Source organism: Micropterus dolomieu, linkage group LG04, assembly GCF_021292245.1.
Source record: "Micropterus dolomieu isolate WLL.071019.BEF.003 ecotype Adirondacks linkage group LG04, ASM2129224v1, whole genome shotgun sequence".
Classification (NCBI taxonomy): Eukaryota; Metazoa; Chordata; class Actinopteri; order Centrarchiformes; family Centrarchidae; genus Micropterus; species Micropterus dolomieu.
In genome coordinates, this window is record NC_060153.1 from 13,261,786 (window position 1) to 13,287,396 (window position 25,611).

Below are 25,611 nucleotides of genomic sequence, written 5' to 3' on the forward strand. Positions count from 1 at the left end.
TTGATCAGCCATGTTTACGAAGTGCAGTTTTGAAAAGACACAACAGAAGCAATCTTGAATTTCCACTTTTTTTTAATCAAAGAAACATGACACTGTCACAATAAATAACCATGCTTTTTATACTGCTGATGCTTGCTTCCAAGGAAACTAAAGAGGAAAATAAGTCTCACTCCAAAGGGAGAAACTGAGATGCAACAGCCCCTTTTTTTTTTTTTTTTGCTTTGTCATCGTGCAATATTGTACATAATGAGAACACCAGGAAGACGCGGAGAATGGGGGCCCTCTTCTCCTTTATGTCCTTTCTTTCTCTTACAAAATATAAATCCAGCCATCAGTGGTGCACTCTAGTGATAACAACACAGCTCTTTATCAAGAACCTGTCTATTTACAAGTAAAAGAGATGGTGTGTGTGCGCATTCGTCTCCCTATCCATGAACCTTTTTTGGGATGGGGGTGGGCTCTGGCTGGAAACGGTTCAGCGTCAGTGGAGAGACTGCATGATAACTTCATGTAATACTGTAATATGCCATTGTGTTGGTAGGGGCAGAGCTGGAGGGCAAACAAAAAGAAGATAGTTTATATAAAAAAAAAAGGCCATATGAGAATTCAACACGCCACTTCTCTATATGCTAAACATTTCTGTACAGTCCACATATCTCAAATCAAAACATGTGAAAACACTGCAGGTCTGCAATCTGCTTCATAGAACAACAGAGGAATTCCAGCCTCTTACTACTCATATGTTCAAAGGCCACCTCAATGAGCGTCTTACTTGGCTGTGTAGTAAAGCATGTTTGGGAATATAGGACCACACCTATACACCTCTATATATGGCCAAAGTTTTGATTGAGTACAGCTGGATTGGATCTGTGATTAGCGATAAAGCTTCCCCCTCTTAATGATCAACATTAGGCATGAGAGAGGGTGAGCAGATCCTAAACCTGTGGCTGAAAACAGTGTGCCCGCGGTTTAAAGTGACTGCTCTGAAAAACAAAACCACAGCATTGCAAACTCAAATCCTTAATGACATTCAGAATCACTCGTTCTCTTCTTGTGTTGTGCTTCCTGTTGGTGCCAGGGGCATCTGTTCGGAGCGGAAGAGAACATTTTCCAGCAACATACTTGTCAAATCAACAGATGCCAAACTCTTGCCGAGCAGGGGTTCCGGGCATCTCTTTTCTCAGGTTAGAACGAGTCTGAAGGGGTGTTGAATCGAACAGACACCCCATCACCACATCTTTTGGCCAAATAAAATCAAAGGCAGCAGAGAAACATGCGAGGACAATTAAGGACACAGAAAAAGATGGGATTGTGGTGTAGCAGAAAAGGGTGTCATGTAATGACCTTCAAGGGCCTAAGCTGGCAGTCCTATGCCATTACGGCCAGGATTTTGGCTGTGCCACCCCTGAATAATCGTAAGAAGAAAAAAAAAGAAACAGCAGAGCATTTAAAAGGACTTCTTCTGGATCACAAAAGCATAAAAAGATCTCTCTCCATATAATTGTAAACTAGGCATAGTTTATATTTAAAATAATTTGTTTTACAATGCCATGTAAGAAAAAAAGTATATCCCCATTGTATTTTCAAATTTACACACATCTATTTACATGACTTTTTTTTTCCCCCCTCTTCTGTGCAGGATGTCTGTGATCTTCTGTAATTCGACACAGACAGAAAAAAAATGTGTACATCCAAACCTCTGCAAATGATAGAAGCGTCTATGATAAACTGAAAAATAATCCATTACACTGCTCCTGCAGAATAATATCCAGTCATAATTTAGTCCTGCTAGACTTTAATAGCATTAAATGCCCATAAAAGACAACAAACGGATATAAAATGTCCAACTGGATGCTGGAGGGAGTAAATAGTGACGTACTGTGAGAGCAGTATGCAGGACTTCCTTTACATTTTTACCCTGGGAAATCTGCCAGGCAATGGCAGTTATTTGAAGGAACAAAAATTTGTGAAAAAAAAAAGTTTCAGAGTCAATATGATTAAAGGGCATGGAAGACAAGAAGCATGACTGAATGATATTGGTGGCTGATTACAAGGACACACATTTTAAGTTAGTGGCAGAAAAGACTCAGCATAACGGACAGACGGGGGTCAGACAGGCAACAGGGCGGTGTGCATATTGGCGTTGTGCTGCCAGTGTTGAGTTTGTAGCGAGCAAACTTGTTAGAAAAGAAGGCTCAGACTGCTGTGGTGAATGGGGCGTTGTCTGCTTAACAAAAAGGCAATGGTTGAATGGTGCCCAGGGGGAGGGTGCTGATGTTATGATGAAGGGAGTTTGTGGTCCTCACACCTGTCTGGGTTTCAGTTGCTGAGGAGCAGCTCTGTCGCCGTTTCCACATCCCAGGATTTTGACGACAAGGCCGCTATTACTGCATTCTGTATGCGAGGGGGGAAATGGAATTAAAACTTCAGATGAAGTTAATACAAGAGTTAAAAAGGAGGTAAGTAAGTGCTATTATGGACATGAAATGTGTCAACCCTTTGATGCAAGCAGCTTCTTTTTTTGAAAAACACAACAATAAAATCTTCCCATGATAATTGTGTTTGAATAAATTATGCCTGCTCGCTCTGACAAGCTTGCTGTTAAACTAGACCTGAATTGGCCAACCAACAGTCGAAAACCCAAAGATATTCACTTTACTATCATAGAAGACTAAGAAAAACATAAATAAAAACAAAAATATTTACATTTAGGAAGCTGGAACCAGAGAACCCTTGCCACTATTGCTGAATAATTACTCAAACAACTGATTATTCATTTTCTGTTTCAGCTTTACTAAACAATACCCCCCCCCCCCAAACTATGCTTTGTTCAACATATAAACATTATGGTACAACAAAAACAGAAAGCGTTTCTGACCTTATCAAAGCCCATGGCACAGAGTTTGTCTATTTTGCGAGTGTAGTCGGGACTGGAGACAGGAGCACCTGCATAGACGTGAGACCACAGCCTCGCAGTCTGTTTGAACATTTCTGGGTTCTGCTTATACTGAGGATGTAGAGAGAAAGCTCAGTGAGCATGGTGAAATATAAACTATTCAGGAAACAGTGAAGGTGAGAAAGAGGGAGACACTGTCTTTTAGACAGACTAAAACTGGCCAAATATGACACAAAACAAACATTGTTACCAAAATATTTTATATATTATATAATTCTACAAAAAGATCCTTCTAATTTTTGGCTTTTTTCCCCACTGAAAACCATCTGAAGAGAGGAGTTTTACCGAATAAAAAACACACACAAACATCTTTCTCACCTGGTTCGCTACTACAGCATCCTGTGGATCATCTGGTTCTGCTGCAGCGAGGAGAGCCTGTAGAGACAACAGCACCGTCCGCAGGGTCATTGCAGCTGCCCTGGGTGAGACAGATTCAAAGTTGGAGCAGATAAGTGAAGTTGTTTTTTGTTTTGTTTTTACCTGTTTTTGAGATGGGGGAGTCACACTGGAACATTGAGTACAGTAGGTCAGAAGGTTCAGATAAGGCTCACTCACCATTGGTCTTTTAAAATGTCCAGACATATTGCTCCTGTCACAGAACTGATATTGGGGTGCCAGATCTTAGTGATGAAACGCACCTAGGAAAGACAGGTGAGAGGTTATCTGGATAAAACTGGTACGATTAGAGACCATAAGGAGGCAAGTGTGGGTTACAATGGGAATATTTACAAACAAACTCATGTGTATCCTGGGCCCCATTTCAGAAAGCGGGATTTGTGAAAATTCTGAGTATGTTAAGCCTGAGATGAGGGAAACTCTGGGTTTTCTGTTTCAGAGAGTGAGATCAGATAAACTCTAGATCAGTAACTCCGGCAACTGATGATGTGAACCTAAGCTCCTCGGGAGGAGGTTGGGTTCACAGGATAAGTTGGAAAACCGTCAGTTTCTCTCGGACTCCTCCCCCTTGAGGCGGCTGTTTGACACACAGTTTCATTTCCTCATTCATACTGTCCATATCAAAGCACACATCTGAATGCATTTACATCATTAAAAACTTTAAAATCCCTGTTAGATAGGCTATTAGTATTTCATCCAAACATGACCGCTTTTATGAACAATCTCATCGATGTATGGACAGATCTCCACACATCGTGGATTTATCCTCAGCACAGAATAAAATCTATGTCCGTCTTTAGGTATAACACTGTGACAATTGCACTGAAAACACTTAGACTACTGTGGGCTACATTACTGCAGCAATCACTGTTTAATATGTAACCTATAAAACTGATCAATCAACAGTAATCTTTCATATTGTAGGCTAGTCGCACTGATTGGAACATTCCTATCATAGTTATCAACTGGAGATAATGTGACTATTTCTGAGTGAGGATGACTGTGGTGAAGCTGAAACAAATAGGCTTAAATAAGGTTTAAAAGTGAGTTTTTCCATTATTAGCTGCTGACAGTCTGAATGTATTTTGACAGCATTAAAAAAAATACGAAGTGAGCAAGATTTTATTAATGTAAAATAGAAGTCTAAAACTTTACAGTCAGTTTGAACCTATAGACACATTTTCCACTGCAAAAAATAATGATTAGGCTAACCTGCTGGGTGTGACTGTGACTTTACAATCACAGGTTCATGAGTAAACTGTGTCTTATATTTGATCTATAGCCTACATATTTTCATAATCAGGTAGTCGATTGCCACCGGCATTTTGTCCCGTTGGGTTACTGCTTAATAAATATAGCCTTCCTATTTAAAATCAAATGTAATGGGCTGTAGCACTTTATCATTCATTAAGGAAATTCCAGTCTGGTAATGATGGATGAGCAACGCTGTATAGTGGCCTAATAATGTTAACGCATTGATCCTTCTTCCACTCCTGCATTTTAGAGCCTATCACGGTTCACGTTGGCACGCAAGAATAGTTCTAGCTCCACTCGATTAAAATGGAAACTCTGCCTTTATTCACCCGTTGCCGTGGTGAATCGTAGTATCAGAGCTCCATTGATGATGGCTTTTTTTCATTACCACGCACGCTCTTCCATCAGGCTCAACATACTCAGAGTTGATTGAACTTATTCTGATCAGCTGTTCTAGAACCGAAAATTCAGAGTTTCCCACCTCAGGCTCAATCAACTCAGAGCTCAGGGATAAGCTCAGAGTTTGTTAAGCCTGCTTTCTGAAACAGGGCCCTGGTCTATTCTTGTTTTGATCATATCTGAGTAGGGTTGGACAGAATGACAATATTTATGATAAAATTATTTGTCTACCATCAGAGATTTTGTCATACTGTTTATAATGTGGTAGCTGTTTCTCCGGGTGTATTGAGCCATTGTGGACAATGGTACAAGTCAATGAGCAGAACTGCTTTAGGCAATATTGGATTTTTATGATTTCTGCATCAATAAGACACAGCACTGGGTTTATCAGGTATTTAATTCACTGGATAAGCCAAAAAAAAAAAATAATGACATCTCTCTCTGGTTATTTTATCCATAAACAGTTTCTCAACTGATTTGAGAAGCTTAATTTACCACATATATCAATATTGCAATGCAGTGAATATTATGTCTATCGCCCTTACATTTAGATACAATGTTTAAATCAAGATTCAGCTCTCTGTGTAAATTAACGTAATAGTATCTAGGTTTTCTGATCCTCTGTGTGCAGGTGTGTCTTTGATTACTAAACGTTTCAGAAACTCCCTAATGTTTTATCAGTATCGGACTTCCTCTTTCATTTTGGCTTGTAGATTGTAACAACTCAAATTTTTCCATTCACTGACAAACTACTATGTAACACCTGTGCACATGACTGTAATCAGAAACCTCAATATTACACAGTTATTTAGGAGCCACAGTGTCCCGCTTTCTATTAGAGCACTTCAGATAGCATATTCATGTTCCTTCAAAACTGGATTAAGAGCACTGTTTCTCAAACCAGAATATGAATTTTACTCCAAAACTATCTTAACCAGGATAATAGCATAGATGTACATGCACTGAAGAGTGAGAGAGAGGCAAAGGACATACAGCAGGTACCAGATGGGAGATACTGACACGCATACCTTTGGCGGGTTAAAAGGATAGGTTTCTGGGATTTTTATTTCAAGTTGATATCTGCCACCTTGAAAAGAAAGAACAACAACAAAATGTTTTAGCATGACAAATCATAACAAAAGTCGTGTGGCAGCTAGTTTGTCAGGTTATTATGATGCAGGTGTGTGACAATACCTTCATATGGTGTATCTGGAGGACCTGCTATCTCCCCCCTCAGCTCTGTGAAGTTCTCATCCACCAAATCTACTTTTATCTGGTTTTTACTTGTCTGTGAGTTGGGACAAATGAGAAGGGACACAATGAATTACCCTGCTGGTTAAGGACTGACAACTCTTAGCCGGTGTCTTGAAGTTGACATGTCTCTGTCAAGTATGAACCCACGCGCCTTAATTTTTTATTTTTTTTAAACAGTACAGACAACTGTCATTTCCTATAAAAAAAATCAAAGCCGTATATATTTTCATAGGACGCGTTAAGGCGTTTAAATACGTTAGCACCATAGATAGCTTGCTAGTACAGCCAAGCTAGCAAGTAACTACAAACATACAATAACAACACTTGACAGGCAGTAGGATGACAAAATACACACGTTAAATAACCGCTTCCCAACTCAAACAAACAGTTGATTAACGTTACATAAATGTGTTAAGTTGGTGAACCTTACAGCATAACGCCACAGGCTAACGTTAATGCTAACAGTAGATGAGATGTCAAAATAACGTTACCCGAACTGTCAGTAACTCATTTATGTTAACATTAGTTAGCATCCACTGTATCTTGTGTGAAACGTGCGCTACAGCCCATACACGATAGGTTTGTTTAAGTTGGATAATTTCCCAAAGGTATGCGGTATTGTTTGTTAGAAACAGAGGGCCTGTCAGTTGACAAAGCTGAATCCCCGCTGTTTCCTGAACACACCCACCAGCCACAACAGGAGAGGTTCGACCAGACGCTGATATCGAGCTAAAGCTAGCTAAAGTTCTCCTGCTCGGGCCTGACCTGCCGCAACACAGGACTGGCACCTGGCGTTAGCGAGGGCTCTCTGGTAAAATACAGACACTTTACCGGAGTTGAAAACGGTAACAAGAAAAGGATCTGATTTTAAGTTAAAAATCAAAACAAATCCAGTAACGTTACTGCACCTCTTCGCTTTTGAGAACTTCTTTGAACTCCCGCTTGATCCTTTGGACCGCGATGTTAGCCATGGCTGTCTGCTGAACTGCTGCTGCCTTGAAGCAAGACCCGGGGCCTCTCTCCCTATGTTGTCTGTCTGTGTGGGGACTGCCTGCTCGGTGCCTTTTCACAGTTAGGAAGCCCTCCTTTCACTTTCACCGTCCACCGCTTCTTTTCACTTCAGAGGCAGCTCACCGTTGCCGTCGAGTCCCTGCCAGCCAGCGCACAGCGTCAGTCAGTCAGTCCAGAACAAACACAGCCAGCTAAATGGAGTAGAAACTGGAACTTTCATTAATGAGCTCTGGCACATAGGTTTATGTTCTTTTCAAACTTGCCTTCAGGACATTTCTCATCATGTGCTCTCAACACATCTGGTTCCTAGCACGGGTTACTAGCATTTTCATTCATATAGGCTACAGGATGCAACATCACACAAATGCCCATCCCAACATCTTACCTAATTGTTGTTATTGTTTTGGGGGGTGGGGGGTATTTACTGTACACACTATCTCTGAGGCTTCAACTTAAACTGAGCATTTCACTCAAATGACATTTCTACTTTCACTCTTTTAGTGACACTTCAGTTGCTTTCATTACTTACACTTCAACTGAAGTTTAACTACTTTCATGGGATTTACATCACAGGTTGCTGCCATCTCTTACTAAGTGGCAAAATAAAAAGTAAGAGACTGAAGCTGTCAGGTTCTCCCCTGAGTGATTTATTTGGATTTTCACACACAAAACATACATTAATTTCTTAAAACGTGATACAACTAACAGAACTATCTTCTCCTCGACCAGAAACATGACTAAAATGCTGCTTACACATTAATGCATAATGATCCAATAATATGATATAATAACACTCTGAAATACCGTTGATACTACTACGTTTTTATAGGGTGTTGTTACTACTTTTACATAAAATTTTCTTTTGATTTTCATTCCATTAAATAAAATAAAAAAATGTTCTCTAACTAGACGATGTTTATGTAAAATAAACTAATGTACACTATATGCATCAAAATAATTGTTCAAACAGGTTCCCATTTTACAAGGTATAAAATATTTATTAACCGTCACATATTAAATATCGTTAAATGAATTATATTTTATAAACTGGCCACATGTTTTGTATGTAAAATTCTAATGTACAAAGTAACTACAGTTGTCACATACTTATAATGGAGTAAAAGTACAATATTTATTTGGAGTAGAAGTAGAAAGTACTGTATTTCAGTAAATATACGATTGTATATTTGGTTACAGACGAACAAATGTTTGAACTGGGGTCATCTGCCTCTGTCTGATGGTAGCCAGCTGGACTGTTTGTTTACTATCCAGACGTTGTAATCGTTTCCCACTGTGATTGGCTTATAGACCCGCCCATCTAACTTTTGGACCAATAAGTGACGGTCCACCCCATTGGTCCACACCCCTCAGCACGAGTTCCCGGATGGTGAGTCGCGAAGAATAGCTGGTTCCTCCTCACGTGTATCAAACAAAACACAGACGGTAGGTTGAAATGTCTGCAGACTAACGGCTTCGGCGGAAAAGAACAGTGCTGCAGCAGTGTAGCCCAGGCCCTTTAAAGATATTTGACGTTTTCTGAACGTCTACAAAGCTCAAGTAAGTCGTGTTTCGTTGTCGTTTGCTGTTACATCTGTCTCTAATCATATGCCCGTTAACAGACGGAAAAAGACAATGCTGCGAGTTTTCTCACGGTCGGCTGGCTGGCTGGCTGGCTGGCTGTAGGTTAGCAATATGCTAGACTGACGTTAGCTTAACTAGTTCGAGAGCAGTGAGAGTAACATGAAGTCATGATAGCTGCCTTGACTGGATTTCAGCAGGGTCGAGATAAACTGACTGGTCACTTCATTATCTTCGTCTGTAGAAATTTGTAGGCAGCCTGCCGCCCATGGAAAATATAACGTGTACATGTTTTGATATAACTTAACTATTACAACTCGGTTACAAGTGGGCCTTGTAGGAATTTATTTCTGTATTAAATTAATATACAGTGAAAGTCATATGTTTTTCAGTTTATATTTAAGCATTTTGGGGTCGAGCAGATTCATCGTTACTTCATAGTACAGATATTAGAAATATACTGAAGAAATATGTAGCCACAGGGATAAATTAAAACATGCTTTACTGTTCACTTTATTGTGGAATTGAATAGGTCTGAACGATTATGAAAAAATATCTAATTGCTATTATTTTGACTGACTGCTATGATTTGCGATACCTGGGGAAATTATATTTCTAATTTTCATTGAAAAACATTAAAATGAATTATGGTTTGATTTTTGCAAGGGTCCGTATTAAACAAAGATGCTTTCTTAAATCTCTAGAAAATGATTTGTAAGCCAAGACATCTCTGCAGCACAACAATATTTAATTTAAAATTTTGACACGCATTACCTTTAACAATTGCGCCTCCTGCGATTTGAAAATTGCAGTAGGCCAATATTACGATTTCAACAGCTCTAGTATAGACCAGGGTTCTCGATTATAAAACTGTGCATAGAATCCTCACTAAAAGTGTACATGCGCCCAAAAGCCAAGAATAGCTTACGGCAAAAATATTTAGATTTATAAAACCGTGCATATGCAAACTTCTAAGCAGTGTTCCCTTTATAAATCACAATCAACTTGAAATGTGGCGCACGTGAGGGAGCTCCATGTCCAACCCTTCAAACGCCCATAGTTGCCTATAAATGGTCAGTGAAACGCCCCTCATCAATATTAATATGTCTGAAGAAAAGGAGACAAAATCTGACAGAGAAGCTACAAAATGAAATTTAACTCAGTGTGACACTGACGTTCCTTTTGGTGAAGCTGAAGCATGATGTTTGGTGCAACGCTTGTGCACCTGAGGAAAGGGGGCACTGGAGCTCTACCTCTTTACAACCAGGAAGGGGCATCCCTCTTGAGTAGTGACGTCACTGACTGGAGGGGGACACACAGGCAAGATGGGATGACCCAGGTTGTAATTTGGATTCCCTCCTTTGAAAAGAGATTAAACCAAATGCACTCCACTTGTGTTTAAACATTTATTTAGGCTACACAACAGTCCATTCACTTAAGAGGCTGCCCATGAGTTAAAAGAAATATGACTGGTTGAAGGCTAAATGACATAAGCTTAAAGATTTACTTAATAAAATAGTTTTATATTTTCCATTATGTGTTTTTACAAGCAGCACATCACGTCCACATGCTGGCGCACAGCGTTTGGCTCAATAAGGCAACGAACTTCTGATAACAATAGGATTTATGAAAGTATTCACTCCTATTTGCTTGACTGACGCACTGAAAACGGCATCAATTTAAATGTAATTTGTCCTCCTGTTCACCTTATTTATGAGAATAAATTGCACTGCATGCAAGTATTAATTAATGAGTCCTGACTGAACTGTACAACATATTTGAGGCATTCTTTTATATATCTCTGTTTGTGTTTATTATCCTAAATCTGGTTCTTTTGTGTGCTGCAAATGATCTTAAATTTTTTGTTGTTGTTTTATTGCGCACTTTGGGGAAAGTCAAACGGGTGTTTTGTTTATTCAGAAAGGCTTTAAGCCTACAATACTCAGAGGTAATAGTCAGATTTTATTTTTCACAATAGTAGGCCTACTCATTTCAAACAGTTTCATCCTTCTGCCATGCGAGTCGCCATTTCTCATTTCTCCTCTTTATGTGCCTACGCATGGTTCACATTCTCCCGTCAAGTTTGTTTTTATAGATCACAAACTTTGCTTGGGAAGTGGCGTACGCACTTTTCCAGCCCTGTTTTGTACGTACGCACCATTTATAAATGAGACCCCAAAACTATAAATATGTCTGGCAATATTGGCTTATTGCAGATATGTTGGTAATGCCTAAAGCTAACAAAGATGCATCCAAGGTAATGTAAAAACAGTGTCTCAATCCTCAAGTCAACTGGACCATGTATAAATTCACAGTGGGGGGGAAAAGGCAAGTAAAAGTCGATATAGACTCAAATCGGTATAGACCATGGCAACTTTGATTAGGCCCCCATAGCTATGGAGGATTGATCCTGACAAATTCAGAAATAAGTACAGAAATAAATAAATAAGCATCTGATTAAATGCACAAAAAAGTAAATAAATGTAGGCAGTAATTAAACTATACAAGGAGACATAAATGTATACATCTATTTTAATTATCTTCTTTACTTATTCCCCTTTGTAATAATTACCTTATTTATTGTCCGTTATAATCTTAAACTTTTATTAATTACTACTTTTTTTTCTTTTTTTTTTTTAAATGTATTTATGTGTGTGTGTGTGTGTGTGTGTGTGTGTGTGTGTTTTTAATATTTTTGTCTGTTCTTCGGTTGCATTTTCTACCCTATTTATTTCCCCAACGGTATTTATTTCTGCCTGTCCTTTTTACATTTCTCTATGCATTTCTACCTCATTATGCAAATGAGGAGGGACTGTGTCCTTCTCCCCTTTTGGTGGACCAGTCAGACCGGAGAGCTCTAGGCCTACTCTACCTGCACACATCAACAAGCTTTCTTCTCACACAGTCAGATGGCTTCCTTCAGTGCGCTGAGGTGTTTAGCAACTCTATTTGAAGACAATACTACCAAAACATGTCTTCCTTCCCTTTTCGTGTGGACGCTCTGACAGTGTTCAGTTTGCTGCATGCATGGACACAGAACTGCGGTATAGGGAGAAGCACACGGTCAGCTAGCTGCAGCTAAATCTGGAGTGCACTCGTATTCAATTCTGTATGGTAAATTCAGTTTTAATGGAGCAGAGCCAGCTGACAGGCAGAGTTACAGACTTTTTTTCTGTCTGTTTCTCTTTGCAAAGACACATGTTGCAGTCTGAGTCTTATCTAAAGAGGGCAATGAAGTCTCAATAGTACGCCATGCGAGCACCACATACAACATAATTTATCACATTACACAACGGATATACAGTATGAAAATAAGAATTATTATATTCACAGGAAGTATAAAACCTGTTACATGTGTATTAAAAGTAAAATAACACACACAATAGGGGAGAAGTTCACCCCTTGAGACACAGCCCCTCCTCATTTGCATAAAGAGGCAGAAATGCATAGAGAAATATAAAAAGGACAGGCAGAGATTGGGGAAATAGGGTAGAAAATGCAACCGAAGAATAAAACAGACTATTAAATATTAACACACACATAAATAAATACATTTAAAAAAAGAAGTAATTAATAAAGTTGAAGATTATAACGGACAAGAAATAAATAGGGTAATTATTACAAAGGGGAATAAGTAATAATAATCTTTATTTGTAGAGCACTTATCAAAAACAAGTTACAAAGTGCTTTAACAAGTGTAAAGACAATAATACCCATGAGACAATAATACAAAAACAATACAAGATAAAAGCATGAAAAACATTGAAAAGACTAAAATACACGTTTAAGATAAATATAAAATTAGTAAAATACAATAAAAGGGATAAAATCAGGAAAGGCTCTCCTATAAAAGTATGTTTTAAGAAGGGACTTAAAAGAGTTCACTGACTCAGCCGACCTGATTTCCTCGGGCAAGCTGTTCCAGAGCCTCGGGGCCCTGACAGCAAACGCTCTGTCCCCTTTAGTTTTCAGTCGAGACTCTGGAACAGACAACAGACCTCTGCCCGAGGATCTCAAGGTATGTGCTGGTGTGTATGGGACTAAAAGGTCAGAATTATAACAAGGCGAGAGGCCATGAAGAGCTTTAAAAGTGATCAATAGAATTTTAAAGTCAATTCTAAAACCTACTGGGAGCCAGTGTAATGAAGCTAAAATAGGAGTAATGTGGTCATATTTCTTTGTTCTGGTTAAAAGCCTGGCAGCTGAGTTCTGGACAGTCTGGAGTCGATCAATAGATTTTTGGGTTAAACAGGTGAAAAGGCTGTTGCAATAATCCAGGCGTGATGAGATGAAGGCGTGTAAAATGGTCTCGGTGTCCTTAAAAGTTAACATGGATCGAATTTTTGCTATATTTCTAAGTTGATAAAAACATGGTTGAACAAGCTTTGTGGTGTGCTGCTCGAAATTTAAATTACTATCAAACCAAACACCAAGGTTCTTTGCCACAGGCTTAATGTGATTTACTAGGGAACCAGCAGATGGCAGTATTTGACTTACCATCTGCTGAGACCCGATGACCAGGATTTCTGTTTTGTCTGAGTTCAGCTGGAGGTAATTATTTGACATCCATTTTTTAACTTCACAAAGGCAGTTGTTAAGTGAACTCAGCATTCCAGGGTCTGTGGATCTGACGGGCAAGTACATTTGTGTGTCATCAGCATAAATATGAAAAGAAATACCATGTTTATGGATAATATCTCCAAGGGGAAGCAGATACAAGGAAAACAAAATGGGTCCTAAGACCGACCCCTGAGGCACACCATATTTAACTGGACAGAACGAAGAGACATAGTTGTTTACAGACACGCAAAACTTCCTATTTGACAGGTAGGATGAAAACCATTTTAGGGCCGTACCAGAGATCCCCACCCAGTGCCTCAGTCTGTCTAACATGATGTTGTCAAAAGCAGCGCTAAGGTCCAGGAGTACCAGAACTGAGCACATACCTTCATCAGCAGACATTAAAAGGTCATTGGTGACTTTAAGCAGGGCAGTCTCAGTGCTGTGGTACTTCCTAAAACCAGACTGAAACTTTTCAAATAATTTGTTATTTTCCAGTACAGTGAGCAGCTGTTTGGACACAATTCTTTCTAAAATCTTTGCAATAAAAGGCAGTTTTGAAATTGGTCTAAAATTTTAATGGAAGGAGGGATCTAAACCAGGTTTCTTTAAAAGTGGGTTCACGCAAGCCATTTTAAAATAATCAGGGACACAACCAGTAGATAGGGAGCTGTTAAAAACAGAGATCAAATGGGGCCCAACAGAATCCATTACTTTCAGTAAAAACTTTGTCGGTATTACATCAAGTGGGCTGGAGGACACTCTCATTTGTGTACACATCATGACCAGTAAATGTAAAAATGTTTTGGGGGTTCCAGTGTGGCCAGCATATATCTGGATAACACATGTGCTGGTCAAGACTTCCTCGTTTGTGCGCACTGGCTATCGTCTGACAATAACAATTTGAATGTGAATAAATTAATAAAAAGCTAATAAAAAGCTTAACGCTCAAACATGACTGGTCAGTACTTCTCAGAATACAAACGTTCTGATACAGAAATCTTTTTTCTTGCCTACAGATCCTGCATTCATATGCCTATATCTGTTTATAGAGATGAAATTGTTACTAACACTGTAAACCTGGGCAATGCAAGTAGTTCAGCATAGGAATACTAATTTATTTCTGTGGCCCTGGGAAGAAAAATGGGATGAGGAAATGTATTTGAAAAGGGCCCACTAGGGGCCGCAGCTAATTATTTTGCCCCTGGGCCCTCTAGCAGGTTAATTCAGCCCTGATTGCTGGAATAAAACAGTGATTGTGATCTTTCACAAGTGTTGCTGCATTCTTACACAACCTTTCAAGGCTGCCTTTAGTTGGCAAGTAACCAAAATGAGCTTGAACGCACACACACTTGCACACACACAAAAGCGCACTGTGCTGTCCTGGCGTCCTGGGCAGGCACCCAAGCTGCGGACCAGCCTGTGTCTCAAGCTGGGCTTGTGCTGTTTTCTGTGTGTGTGGCGTGTTGTCGCCATGTCGTGGCTTGTGTCCTATTATCACTCCTCTCCCCCTCCTCTTTCTCCTTTACTCTATACACACACACACACACACACACACACACACACACACACACACACACACACACACACACACACCTCTGCCCCCTCCTGGACTCGGCCAGCAGCCAAGACTGCAGCACTGGGACACTCCATTCACTCAGACAGACATGCCAAGAAGAGATCTGTGTCCCCAGGATGAAAGCTACGCTGCAGGGTCACACTGCTCTGGAAGTCTCCGGCTGTCCAGGCTGATTTTGAGGAATGTGTCATTTCATTTAAAGTATTTGTGTGTGTGTGTGTGTGTGTGTGTGTTGTTTGTTTGCAAGTGTACATCTGCAGCAAAGTACTGACACAGAAACTTTAACTTCCAAAAAATTATTTTTTATTCTGAAGGACCAATAAAATTATGGCAAATATTTACAAATAATTACTTCTTAGCTTCACATTACAGGTACATAAATGGAATAATTCACCAACAACAGTCACTCAGGTGGACAGATGGACATGTACACAGACTGAGTATGAAGAGATGCATCAAGCAAACTGCAATTTAATATTTCACAGTAAACTCAAACCCAGAAAATAAAATAACAATAATATTAACAATAGAAATATGAAAAATAAGCATAATATCAAATTTACCATTTATTTCCAGTTTTCTGAACAAAATTGGTCACAATTCAGGAACAAAAAGAAATGAAACAAAAAAATAAAGGAGAGAAATTAAGTGATATGATATCTTTGGCAAATTCGCACTGCAGTAAAATACATTCAAATATTAAGACAACACACGACACACAAAGAGAAAAAACACCAAGTTTGTTTGCAACTACTAGAAAATCGAATAAAAAACATACACATTTTCTTAAAGAAGCATTTCTTTTACTTTTTTTTTTAAAATCCTCCCCTCCAGAATATTTGAAGGCATTTCTTATCTTCATTTTGTGTTTGTATCTGTAAGTCTTTTCTGCTATTTTATATGTTTTTTTGTACAAGAATCTATCATTTAAAACAGGCATCACAGGCTTTGGTGAATGGTACAGATATGTTTTCTTTTTGTCGCGTTGGATTTTGAAGAATAGAGCTGAATCGTTAAAACCTAATTTCATCTTTGAATCTGTATTTGCATTCTATGTATTACTTTCTGTCTTTTGTTTGTTCTTTTTTTTACCAAAACATTACAGATATAAATGTCTCTTTAACACCCCATATAGGAAGCCATGGACACAAAAAACTCCAGATTGTTACACGAAAGGCCACAGTAAGGTGAAGAATCATGTTATCTATTTTTTTTGTTGATTGAAACATCTGCTTGAAAAGCACAGTTGATTTTTGTAGGCTGAGTCCTGTGTATTTCTCCTCTTCCACAGTTGAATAATATTAAGATGTACAGAACATTGTAACACTTCAGTACGAGATCTGTCCAGAGCCTAGTTATATCAGCAAGCATGAAACAGATTGTGCCACTAATTGCTGTCAAGTTGTGATGCTGAAATCCCCTCAGGTTTTACGAAGGCAGTAGCCATCTTCGTGGATTCATATTGAGATACAGTCAGACAGTGCACACTCGGTGAGAAATCATAATAAAGGAAACAACTAATTTGCATTTATTTCACTTCCTTATTTGAATAGGAGCTGGGGTAAAACAAAATCAGGATGCGATTGTATTTTCATGGATGGTAAACTTTAGCAAAGCAGGAAATGAAACGTCTTTGTTTGATCTGAAACTAGTGTTTCTTTGTGTTTTAAATGCTCTGTAGATACATGAAGAGAAAACTGAATGCTAAAATGCAATCTCAAAGAATATTCTTGGCCAAATAAAGATACCGGCAGCAATATTGCCATTGAAATGACCTCGCTTTGGCACAAAACACCGTGCTTCATTCCTATGCAGAATTTTCTGACAGGACAGTGAGCATCACGTCTGAATAGTCAGGGAGAAAAGTAAGAAAGGAGTGGAGAAAAGGATTAATAGGGCTGTCTAAAGAACGAGGGAGGACTTTTTGAGGAAGGTCACAGGCCTGAAATCAACAGAATAGTTTTAATATTCCTAATCCTGGTAGTGTGGCAGTGCTACAGGAGGGGAAGAGAAGAGAAGGTGTGGGGGGGGGGTGTGCATCAGATATGATGAGATTAGGGCTGAGGGAGGGGGAGAAAAAAGACGGGATGAGCTTCTGATGGCACAGCAGGTTTGGCCTCCCCTGGGGAACACAGGGGCATGAGAGGAGGGGCGATCACCACTCCGCAAAGGACAAAGGGAGGGAGAGTGTGTGTCTGTAGTTATATTTATGTGTGTGTGTGTGTGTGTGTGTGTGGCCTCTGCCGACCGTGCTTCCTACAGTACCACCCACAATGATAGTTCCCCCCTCATCGCGGCAGTCAATGTCACGGCTGCCAATCGAAACGACTGCGGCCCAATGAGAACCTCTTCTCTCCCCATGTGAACCAATTAGGTCAAAGCAATGGCAAGGCAAGCTGTGTCACTACGAGATGCATAGTTAAACAAATAATCCTGTTAACGTATCACTGTGGATTCTGAGCTACACTGGAGAATGGGCGTCCAATTTGGTGTCGAAGGAGGCGCAACTGGATTCACCTCCACAAGGAGAACTTTCAATCAGTATTTCTTCATGTTTACAGTAGTGTGTGTGTTTGTGAAAAATTGTGTAATTAATTTAAAAGACTCTCTGGTTGAATAAAAAAGCAATGTTAATGAACAGACTTACAAGCTGTCTGTCTCTTCTTGGCTTTTTTTGTATATTTCGTGCCTTTTCTCGGTGTTCACTGCTTTTCTGGCCAGTAGGTCCTGTTTAGCCCTGATCCAGGGCCTTATATAGTGTGTATAAATATCTCCCAGAGACACATTCATGAAATTTGTCACGGAAAAATGTTGAAAATATAAACTCAGTGGACGCTAGGTAACCCTGGCGACTTTGAAGCTAGAAAAAAATGACAACAGATGACTTTGAAGTAACAACAAGACTATGAGTGTACAGCAAAACAAGCTGCTCTGTGACTCTGCACTTAGGTGGAGAGACTTGTATTGAACTAAATGCTAACATACTGATGTTTAGACCAGATTTTGACCTGATGCTGGTGCTAGATTAAAAGTCAGAGAATCATCATCAAGTCATTCATTCAGGATTCATTCATTCACCAAATTTCATGGCAATGCCAGAAATAGTTTCATGGCTATAAACATTATTTATTCTTTCTCTATTCCATCAGAGAAAGGACTTTTCTTGTATTCATTACAAGGCAGGACTCCTTCCTCATCAACAGGGGTGCTATTGCACAGCTGTATTGCAACAATAGGTGCGTTTGACTTCATGTGGTTCTGCGCAGCGCTGACTTAACGTGATGCATGCTGGACTTAACATAAGGCATGCTGGATAGAAATTGTGTCGTCACCACTTCACATGACATTAAAACCTGGCGGGAGCAAGGTGGCTAAGGGGCGTGTACGGCGGCCGCAGTTGCTTTTCTCCAGCTGCACAAAGTTGGAACCACCTTTTGCCTGGTCTCGCGGCATTTTTCTTTACAAATGCCGCAAGATCAGTCATTGACTTCAGCTCACAGTAATGGTGCGTTCCATTTACCTCGGAGGTCTGAGCTGGGAATGATGTCACACCGAGTTGACGGCGTTCCAGTTAACAAGTCGGAAAACCTTGCTCGGCCAGCCATTGTTTACAACTAGCCAGGTTAGCCATTGTTAGGCCGGTTGATAAAAAAACAACACATTGTGCGATATTTACTCATACAAAACACTGTAGCAACACATCCACAGACGTTTGACAGCACTTTGTGTGTGTTTATCTGAGATACAAGTACACAGACGTGCTAATAAACAGTATAAACTACAGCTTTTACTAACTGTTGATACTCAGAGTAGCCATCTTGGATCACAAAGTTGGGGTAATGCCTATTGCCATGTTCGAGACCGGTCGGAACTGGGATATTTCCTTGTTGAAACTTCCGACTTCAATGCGTTCCAGGTGCATGGTGGTGCATGACGCCGAAAGTGAACGAAAACCAGGGCTGACTGTGACAGTAGTGGTTTAGTAACCCTCAAGTCACTTCCTAATGTTTTTAACAATAACTTTAATGCAGAGAAGATGACTTTATGAGATTCTTTACTGTAGCCAGCTACCTAATATGCCTAACATATTTCTACATCAATGTACATGTAGAACAGGTTTTACTATATGATCTTATTATTTTAATTTAAATACATGTAAATATACTTTTTGTTGCCTTTTAGTTTATGGTTTACCATTTACAGTGTGTGTTCCATGGGCACTGACATTGTTTTATGACGTAATTCAGCTGCTCCTCGTGAAGTCGGGGTACATATTTTTTCTCCGACTTCACAAGTAGGAAATTCGACTTCAAGTGGCGTTCCAGGATAAGTTTTTCTAGTTGGAGGTCGGAAATTTCCCAGTTCCGAGTTGCCTGGAACGCAGCATTTCTCCTGACTTTCCAAGTCGGAAATTTGACTTAAGGGCGTGTTCCCTTTGAAATTTCCAGCTTCCCATATCAAATGGAACGCACCAGAAGCTCACGCAGGTAGAATGTGTCCGACTTGACAGCGCCGTTTTTATTCCCAGTCACCTGCAGTCACCTGCAGCTCACATTAGTCTATCAAGTCTGCAAAAATCAGCCGCAGTTACATCTACTGCGATTAAAACTGTAATCTCATTTATACATCTACAGGCTACCAGTAGCAGCACTGAGTGTTCTTCTGCACGCATCATTATAATCAATTAGTGAGGAAGGAGTCCTCAGCCATCTTTGATTTTACATGGCTTATATTGACTTTAGAGAAATGGAACTTTCCTGGAATATATATATTTTTTTGTTACTTTCCAGCTGCCTGACGTCGTTTGTTGTTTGCTAAGAGGATTTACCATGAGATGAGTTTCAACATTATCCCTGTTACAAATTTCATTAGTGAATCTGTGACTGAAATTTCAGAGTTCTGGGATATATCAATGCAGAACCGTAATGTGTAATGTGCCTGATCAGGGCTAGGTCCTGTTATCAGAGGTGCAGTGTTACTGTTGATACAGTATGTAAATGTAAAGGCTGCTGTTTGCATGGGCAGATAGGCAAGTTTAGGAGTTGCAAGAAGGGACGCTGAATCTTGTTTTAGTGATGCGTTGTCAGTCGGGTGGGGAGGGGTTGGGTGGGTGTTGACATATAAAACTAAAGGCACTGTCCTTGTTTTCAGCTGGTGTGGTTCAGGTTCAATAATGCCTCAGAAAGATCAAGAGAGAGAGACAGAAATAAGGAAAGGCTCCTGCTGCGGTGCCCACTGGCAGCACAGCAGGTGAGCCGTCATAAGAATCTTCTTTAGAAGATTGGACAACTTTTGAGATCTACAAATGTAAAATGATCCACTCTATCACTATTTCAAAAACAAGAAACAACAAAGATTGACAAACTAACAGCTTTGTTCAGTGTTTATAGTTATATGTTTATATAGCTATATTTTATGTCTCACGCTGCAGATTCGGTGCCTCCAATCTGTTAGCTAGCAAAACTACACTGTAGCAATAAGGCGCTACGGCCAGCCACGCATACCCCAAAACAAAAAAACAAAAGATATGTAAACACTTGCAGACGATGGCTAAAACAACACCACACACCTCTTAGTCTTTTTATCATAAAGAAAGCTTCATCACTAAAATCTAAAGTCAAATGTAAATAATTGCTATTGACATTGTGTCTTCTCTTCTCGTTCACTGATTACTGTACAAATCTTGTATGGACAGAAGTGAGACAGGAAGCTACGTACAGGTTTAGGAAGATATTGCCCCCTCACAAGATCAACACCGTGGGCCCTCAAACATGTGAGAGGGATAACACACTGATTTCAGATCAGTGCTGAAGGGCAACTCTGTCCTACTGTGTCTGTACAGGATGGGTAAGGCCTCAAACCCTGGTGTCATACATTGTCACAGCGCAGAACTGATGTAGGAGACAAACAAAAAAGAAAACAGTTTCACTTGTTTTTTCACGAAAGCAAGCTTTTATAGAAACAATTTCAGGATGTCAAACAGCACAAGGACAAGCACTCAAAAGGGGGAGAAGAAGAAGAAGTACTAAATGGTTCTGAAAGGAAAGCAAAATGGCGCCTTTAAATGATGATTGAGTCTCTTTGTGCTTTTGTAGTTAGTCAGCCGATCCACTAGGGGGGCCCATCTTTGGGGAGTTTAAAGAGAGAGATAGAAAAAGAGCGAGAGACAGAGAGAAAGAGAGGGTGCCACTGCTTCCTGGCTCTTCTTTTCAATATTCAGGAAGCGGGGGAAAAATGGCGTCTTATTCAATGGCACCGGTGTCAACTGATACTATAAACTATAAACAGGAAAATCGCAATCAGGTCATATTTATAAACAAAGACTTCTTTTCATATTGAAAGTTTTTTAAGATTTCATATTTCACTGCATCGTCATCATCATCATCATCATCACTATTCTAGCACAACAGCGTGACACATATTATAAATCATTACAGGCATTCACTCTCCTCACGGAGTGCAGCGCAGAAAAGCTTCTTAATATATTACTCTGTGTCTCCTCCATTATAAATAGCTCTTGATCAGGACTAAATCTTGGCTGGGGAGGTAGGATAGCACCTTCCTGTACAGTAACACTCCCTGGTGGATTTGATTTTGGTCTGATGTGACATGTACATTGTTCGTTTTACAGTAGAGGGCTCAGATTTTAGGCTGTGCTTTACTGGAAGGCCAGTCAGTGGCATTGAAACCACTTTGAATGATAGTGTGGATGTTAGGATACAGATTTCCTTATTGGGGAAGCACAGTGGGATCTGGCTAAAATGGCTCAAATTGACCGCTTGCTAAAGCCCACCCCCAACAGCAACTATCCAGTCATAGCTCAGCAACCACAACTAGGCACGGCAGACCTGTCAAGCTTTGGATTGGCTGTAGTAAGACTAATACTCTGCATTTAAAGTTTGGAGGGTGGAGTGTTATCTTCCTTTTTTAAAAACCATCAACAGACAAGCAAAGGTGTAAAGATACATTGAACTGTGGGCCAGATTTACAAAGGCCTTTGTGTCTGTTTTTCAAACATGCTGTATTTATCAAGCTGGCTGGAGTCGGAGTGTTATTTGTTTGAGTGTCTGCAAGGTGCTCCTCTCTTCTCATTGCATGTGCAATTAAGGAGGGAAATGATGGGAGGCACGTTAACAGAGGTTGATTCTGTATTCTGCTGGATTTACTGAAGTCGTGCTGTTTGAGCTTGGCTTGTATAAATAACTAAAAATGTATTTTTAGAAACACAAATAAAGCAATTACACTATTATTAATGAACACAAAATCTGATTAGTGTAACGCAAACAAATAGTGACAGATGTTGAGGTTTGTGTTGACCATTAGCTAACTGTGCCATCAATGAACTGTTAAGTCACTACAGGCTACAGCTAAAGATTTCTTTGTTTTGTTACGACATTTAACACCATTTCCACTTCCTCCAGGCATAGCACAGTAACTAATGAGGGTAGGAAGGGGGGCTTAGCGAACGGTCAATTGTGAAACTGGACACTCCCATGAACAAGTAGGGTATCCCATTTAATATTAAGCATTGTGATCCCAGGGGAAATGTGTTGAATCTACAGCAGAGAGACTAGAATGGTAATGCTTTAAGTGATTTTGGTCATTTAAAGTTATGAGAATTGGATTGTCTTTACTTCACCGTAGCATGGCATAGAAAATTGATTGATTGATGTCGGGGCATAAAAAGACTGTTTGAATAAGTGATTTTGCTCTGATCAACTCAACCTGAAAACACATTTTACCCAGAAGACCACAATACAGTTTCAGTCTCTGTTGCACACACAGTCCACTGATTTCTTGGATTTGTAGGTGACTGTTTAAAAACAATGAATACCAAGCCTTGACAAAATTACTGGAGTCCAATTTACGTGCTTAAAAAAAATCTTCTTAATCTATCACATATTGACACTGCCACACCTGTGTCCTCTCAGTAATGTAATACCCAAACAGCATGTCTGTGTTGCAGGCCAGCAGTGCGTTTGTTGGCTTTAAGTGTCAATCAAAGAAAATTCAAACTTCACTGACGTCAGAAATTTGAAATCTTCATCCTCATTGTTGTCCGTGCGTAGGCAGGTTTGTACTGATTGGTGCTGGTGCTATCCATCCCTCCCTCCCTCCCTCGTCTCCTTCTCCTCATCCTCCTCTGTTCTCAGTAGGAGGGGTCAGTGGCGATCGTAGGCGGAGGCTGTTGCAGTAGCAGCAGGCCCCGCCCCCCGTGATGTTGCACTGTAGTAGTACGGGGACCCTGGGCAGAAACACAAACGCAAATGGTTCATTCAGCTTATTTAAACCTGAATTAATTTAACTTTTGGCCACTTCTGGGCAATGCAACAAGCTGTAAACGTAAGGTTGATATCCTGTATTATCACGTAATAGTTGTTGAAGTTGAAATGGGGAATGTGTTAGCATACTGTTGCCCATTGCCTACAAATCCAGTAGATCCAGAGCAACATTAGCATTAATATGGATTCCTGATTCTGACCACCTGATGAATGGAAGTCTAGCAATGTGTTTGATTTCCACCTACTCCTGAGGGAAATATCTGGCTCTACAGCTGCTAATGTTCCACTGTGTTTTGTTGTAAAATTTAAAGTGAGCATACAACAGGAAATAATAACTCATTCATTTGACCATCATCTTTTCAAGAGTATCTATTCACTTGCCTTTTTCTCTAGTGATTTTTTTCTCTTGACCTTGTTTTTGCCTTTTTGCCTATATGCACCTGATATGTTGAGATGTTCAGACACTACCTCGAAGTAATAATCCCTCATTGCACAGAGAAAACAGTGTGCTTACCCAATGACAGCATTTACTTTCTCTTCCAAAAAAATTTGGCTAACTTGGTGATTTGTTTAAAACTTAAAAAAACTCATGTTTCTTTCCCAGTGTCCCACTTCTGTTGCAGTGTCATCACGTTCACAGATATGAGCAATTAACCTGGCCAGTGGAATTTTTATTACGGGTAGGAATGATGGTTAAAATGACAAAAAGAAAAAAGACCAAAGTTGTAATAAATCAGAATGATCCTTTAACTACCTGAGGTTACTGTAATGCCGTGTAAATGTGAAATGAGCAGCTCCAATTTTCTGTTAAGATTATATTTTACTTTGAATGTCAGTAGTGAAAGGCTGGGATGAGATGACATGAGCTGATGGAGCTAATGACAGTCTGCTTGTCTTGTCCAACCAATAAAAGGAACTCAGTCTACTTTCTGACACTCTTCTCTTCATCTCCCCCTTCACTTTCTCTCTTTCTCTCTCCCTCCCTCTCTCTCTCTCTCTCTCTCTCTCTCTCTCTAACACACACACACTATCTAAGTGACAGTCTAAGCTGACACACTGAGTACAGCTCTACTACCGCTGATCCCTTGAGTCTATTCTCTCCTCAGGGAAGAGGTCAATTCAATACTGTAACCCCAAAGACACACAGAAACCCACACCCACACACCTTAATACACATAGGAAGGAAAAAAATAACCTTCCACACACACAAACACACGCACACCTGTCTCTGTCACTTCCATCAATCAGCCCAGCTGGGTGCTGACAGGTTATGTCTGTCCACAGTCCAGGTAATCTCACGAGGCTCTTTGGGGAAGTGAGGCATTAAGCTGGCCTGACAAACTATTTAGTCTCAGTCAAGACTTCAGACGCCCTTTTGCCTCTTTTTTAAAACTCCCCTTTCTTTCATTTGTCACCTCTACTCTCATCCTTCCCTGCCTTTCCTTTGTATCTCAGCCTCTACGTCCCCCTTGCCATCAATCTTAAACCTTTCAGTGTCTCTTATGTGCGTCTGGTCCTCATACTAAAGTTCCCTTACAGTCTCCTTCTCTTTCAATGCTCTACCATAAATTCCCCTCATCATTGCACCTCCTTCTGTACATACACGTGAATCATTGCACGTACTCATTTCATTTGCTTTCTCTCGTTCGTTTGTTCTTTCTTTCTTTCTCCACCTACCTTGCATCTGTCCTGCCTGGCTGGTGAAGAGACTGGAGGAGCAGCCGATTTCCGTCCCCAGGAGAGACCCATAATCCTGCTGAAACACTGGGGGGGTGGAGGGAAGGAGGGAGACGAGAGGTGAGGAGAGGAAAGGGTGGAGGGGCGGGGGGGGGGGACACTACAGGTCAGCGCTGACCCTTCTCACCTATTGACCTTTACACCGTCACCCCTTGACCGTTTCACCTTTAAACGTGACCCCTAAAATGGCTCCTTATAGACAATAACTTTGACAATAACTGTTTCTGGCTCTGGGTTAATTTTTATTCTTAAAAACTGATGCAGAGACATGAGGACAGTTTTGCGATGTCATTCAGCATAACTTCTGCAACCTTGTGTCATCTTCAAGTGACAGTAATTTATGGATTTTGTCATTAGTTGGTAGGAGTTACTCACCGGTAGCGGTACCGATGCACAATAACTGAGACTATGAGTCCTGCAATGAAAGATCCTCTAGCTTCTAGCCAGAAAATGACAGCATATAATCTAACCAGGCAATATGAATAAACTCCTCTATCAATCCTCTATGATTTTATATCAGGATATTGATTTATATTGTGATATACTACAATTTCTTGAAAAATCGATAATGAAATTATTAATGGACTGTTTTTGGCTAATCCAGT

At 40.0% G+C, this 25,611-nt stretch overlaps 3 protein-coding genes across 6 annotated transcripts in view; 1 reads left to right on the forward strand and 2 right to left on the reverse strand.

Moving 5' to 3' along the window:
- Positions 1–54: 54 nt before the first annotated feature.
- On the reverse strand, positions 55–7,525 carry ube2kb (ubiquitin-conjugating enzyme E2Kb (UBC1 homolog, yeast)). 2 transcript variants are annotated; one of them, XM_046047974.1, is made up of 7 exons: positions 7,168–7,525; positions 6,200–6,293; positions 6,034–6,092; positions 3,512–3,594; positions 3,275–3,374; positions 2,879–3,007; positions 55–2,394 (listed from the first exon to the last, which is right to left on the reverse strand). In XM_046047974.1, the coding sequence occupies exons 1-7, from the start codon at positions 7,228–7,230 to the stop codon at positions 2,320–2,322; spliced, it is 603 nt and encodes a 200-aa protein (XP_045903930.1). In that variant the 5' UTR covers positions 7,231–7,525; the 3' UTR covers positions 55–2,319. The 2 variants fall into 2 exon arrangements, with proteins under 2 accessions (XP_045903930.1, XP_045903931.1); XM_046047975.1 differs by lacking the exon at positions 7,168–7,525 and adding an exon at positions 6,751–6,892.
- A 1,116-nt stretch (positions 7,526–8,641) lies between these two features.
- Positions 8,642–25,611, forward strand: part of smim14 (small integral membrane protein 14) — a 127,548-nt gene continuing 110,578 nt past the window's right edge. The window contains exon 1 of one of the 2 annotated variants that reach the window (XM_046046793.1): positions 8,642–8,827. The gene's annotated coding sequence lies outside the window, so the exon portion shown is untranslated. The remainder of the gene's footprint in view (positions 8,828–25,611) is intronic. The other variant, XM_046046794.1, reaches the window with a different exon arrangement.
- Positions 23,129–25,611, reverse strand: part of pax5 (paired box 5) — a 51,405-nt gene continuing 48,922 nt past the window's right edge. For both annotated transcript variants that reach the window (XM_046046792.1, XM_046046791.1), the window contains exons 10-11: positions 24,947–25,033; positions 23,129–23,232 (exon numbers count right to left, since the gene is read on the reverse strand). In XM_046046792.1, coding sequence (XP_045902748.1) covers positions 23,150–23,232; positions 24,947–25,033 — 170 coding nt within the window. In that variant the 3' untranslated portion in view covers positions 23,129–23,149. The remainder of the gene's footprint in view (positions 23,233–24,946; positions 25,034–25,611) is intronic.

What these genes read in the sequence shown, in the direction of transcription:
- ube2kb (XM_046047974.1), bottom strand. Translation starts at nt 7,230, where the DNA reads ATGGCTAACATCGCGGTCCAAAGGATCAAGCGGGAGTTCAAAGAAGTT. An exon ending in ATGCTGTAGTAGCGAACCAG is followed by an intron (nt 3,008 to 3,274) that starts GTGAGAAAGATG and finishes CTACATCCTCAG; the next exon opens with TATAAGCAGAACCCAGAAAT. An exon ending in GTGCCATGGGCTTTGATAAG is followed by an intron (nt 2,395 to 2,878) that starts GTCAGAAACGCT and finishes CCTCGCATACAG; the next exon opens with AATGCAGTAATAGCGGCCTT.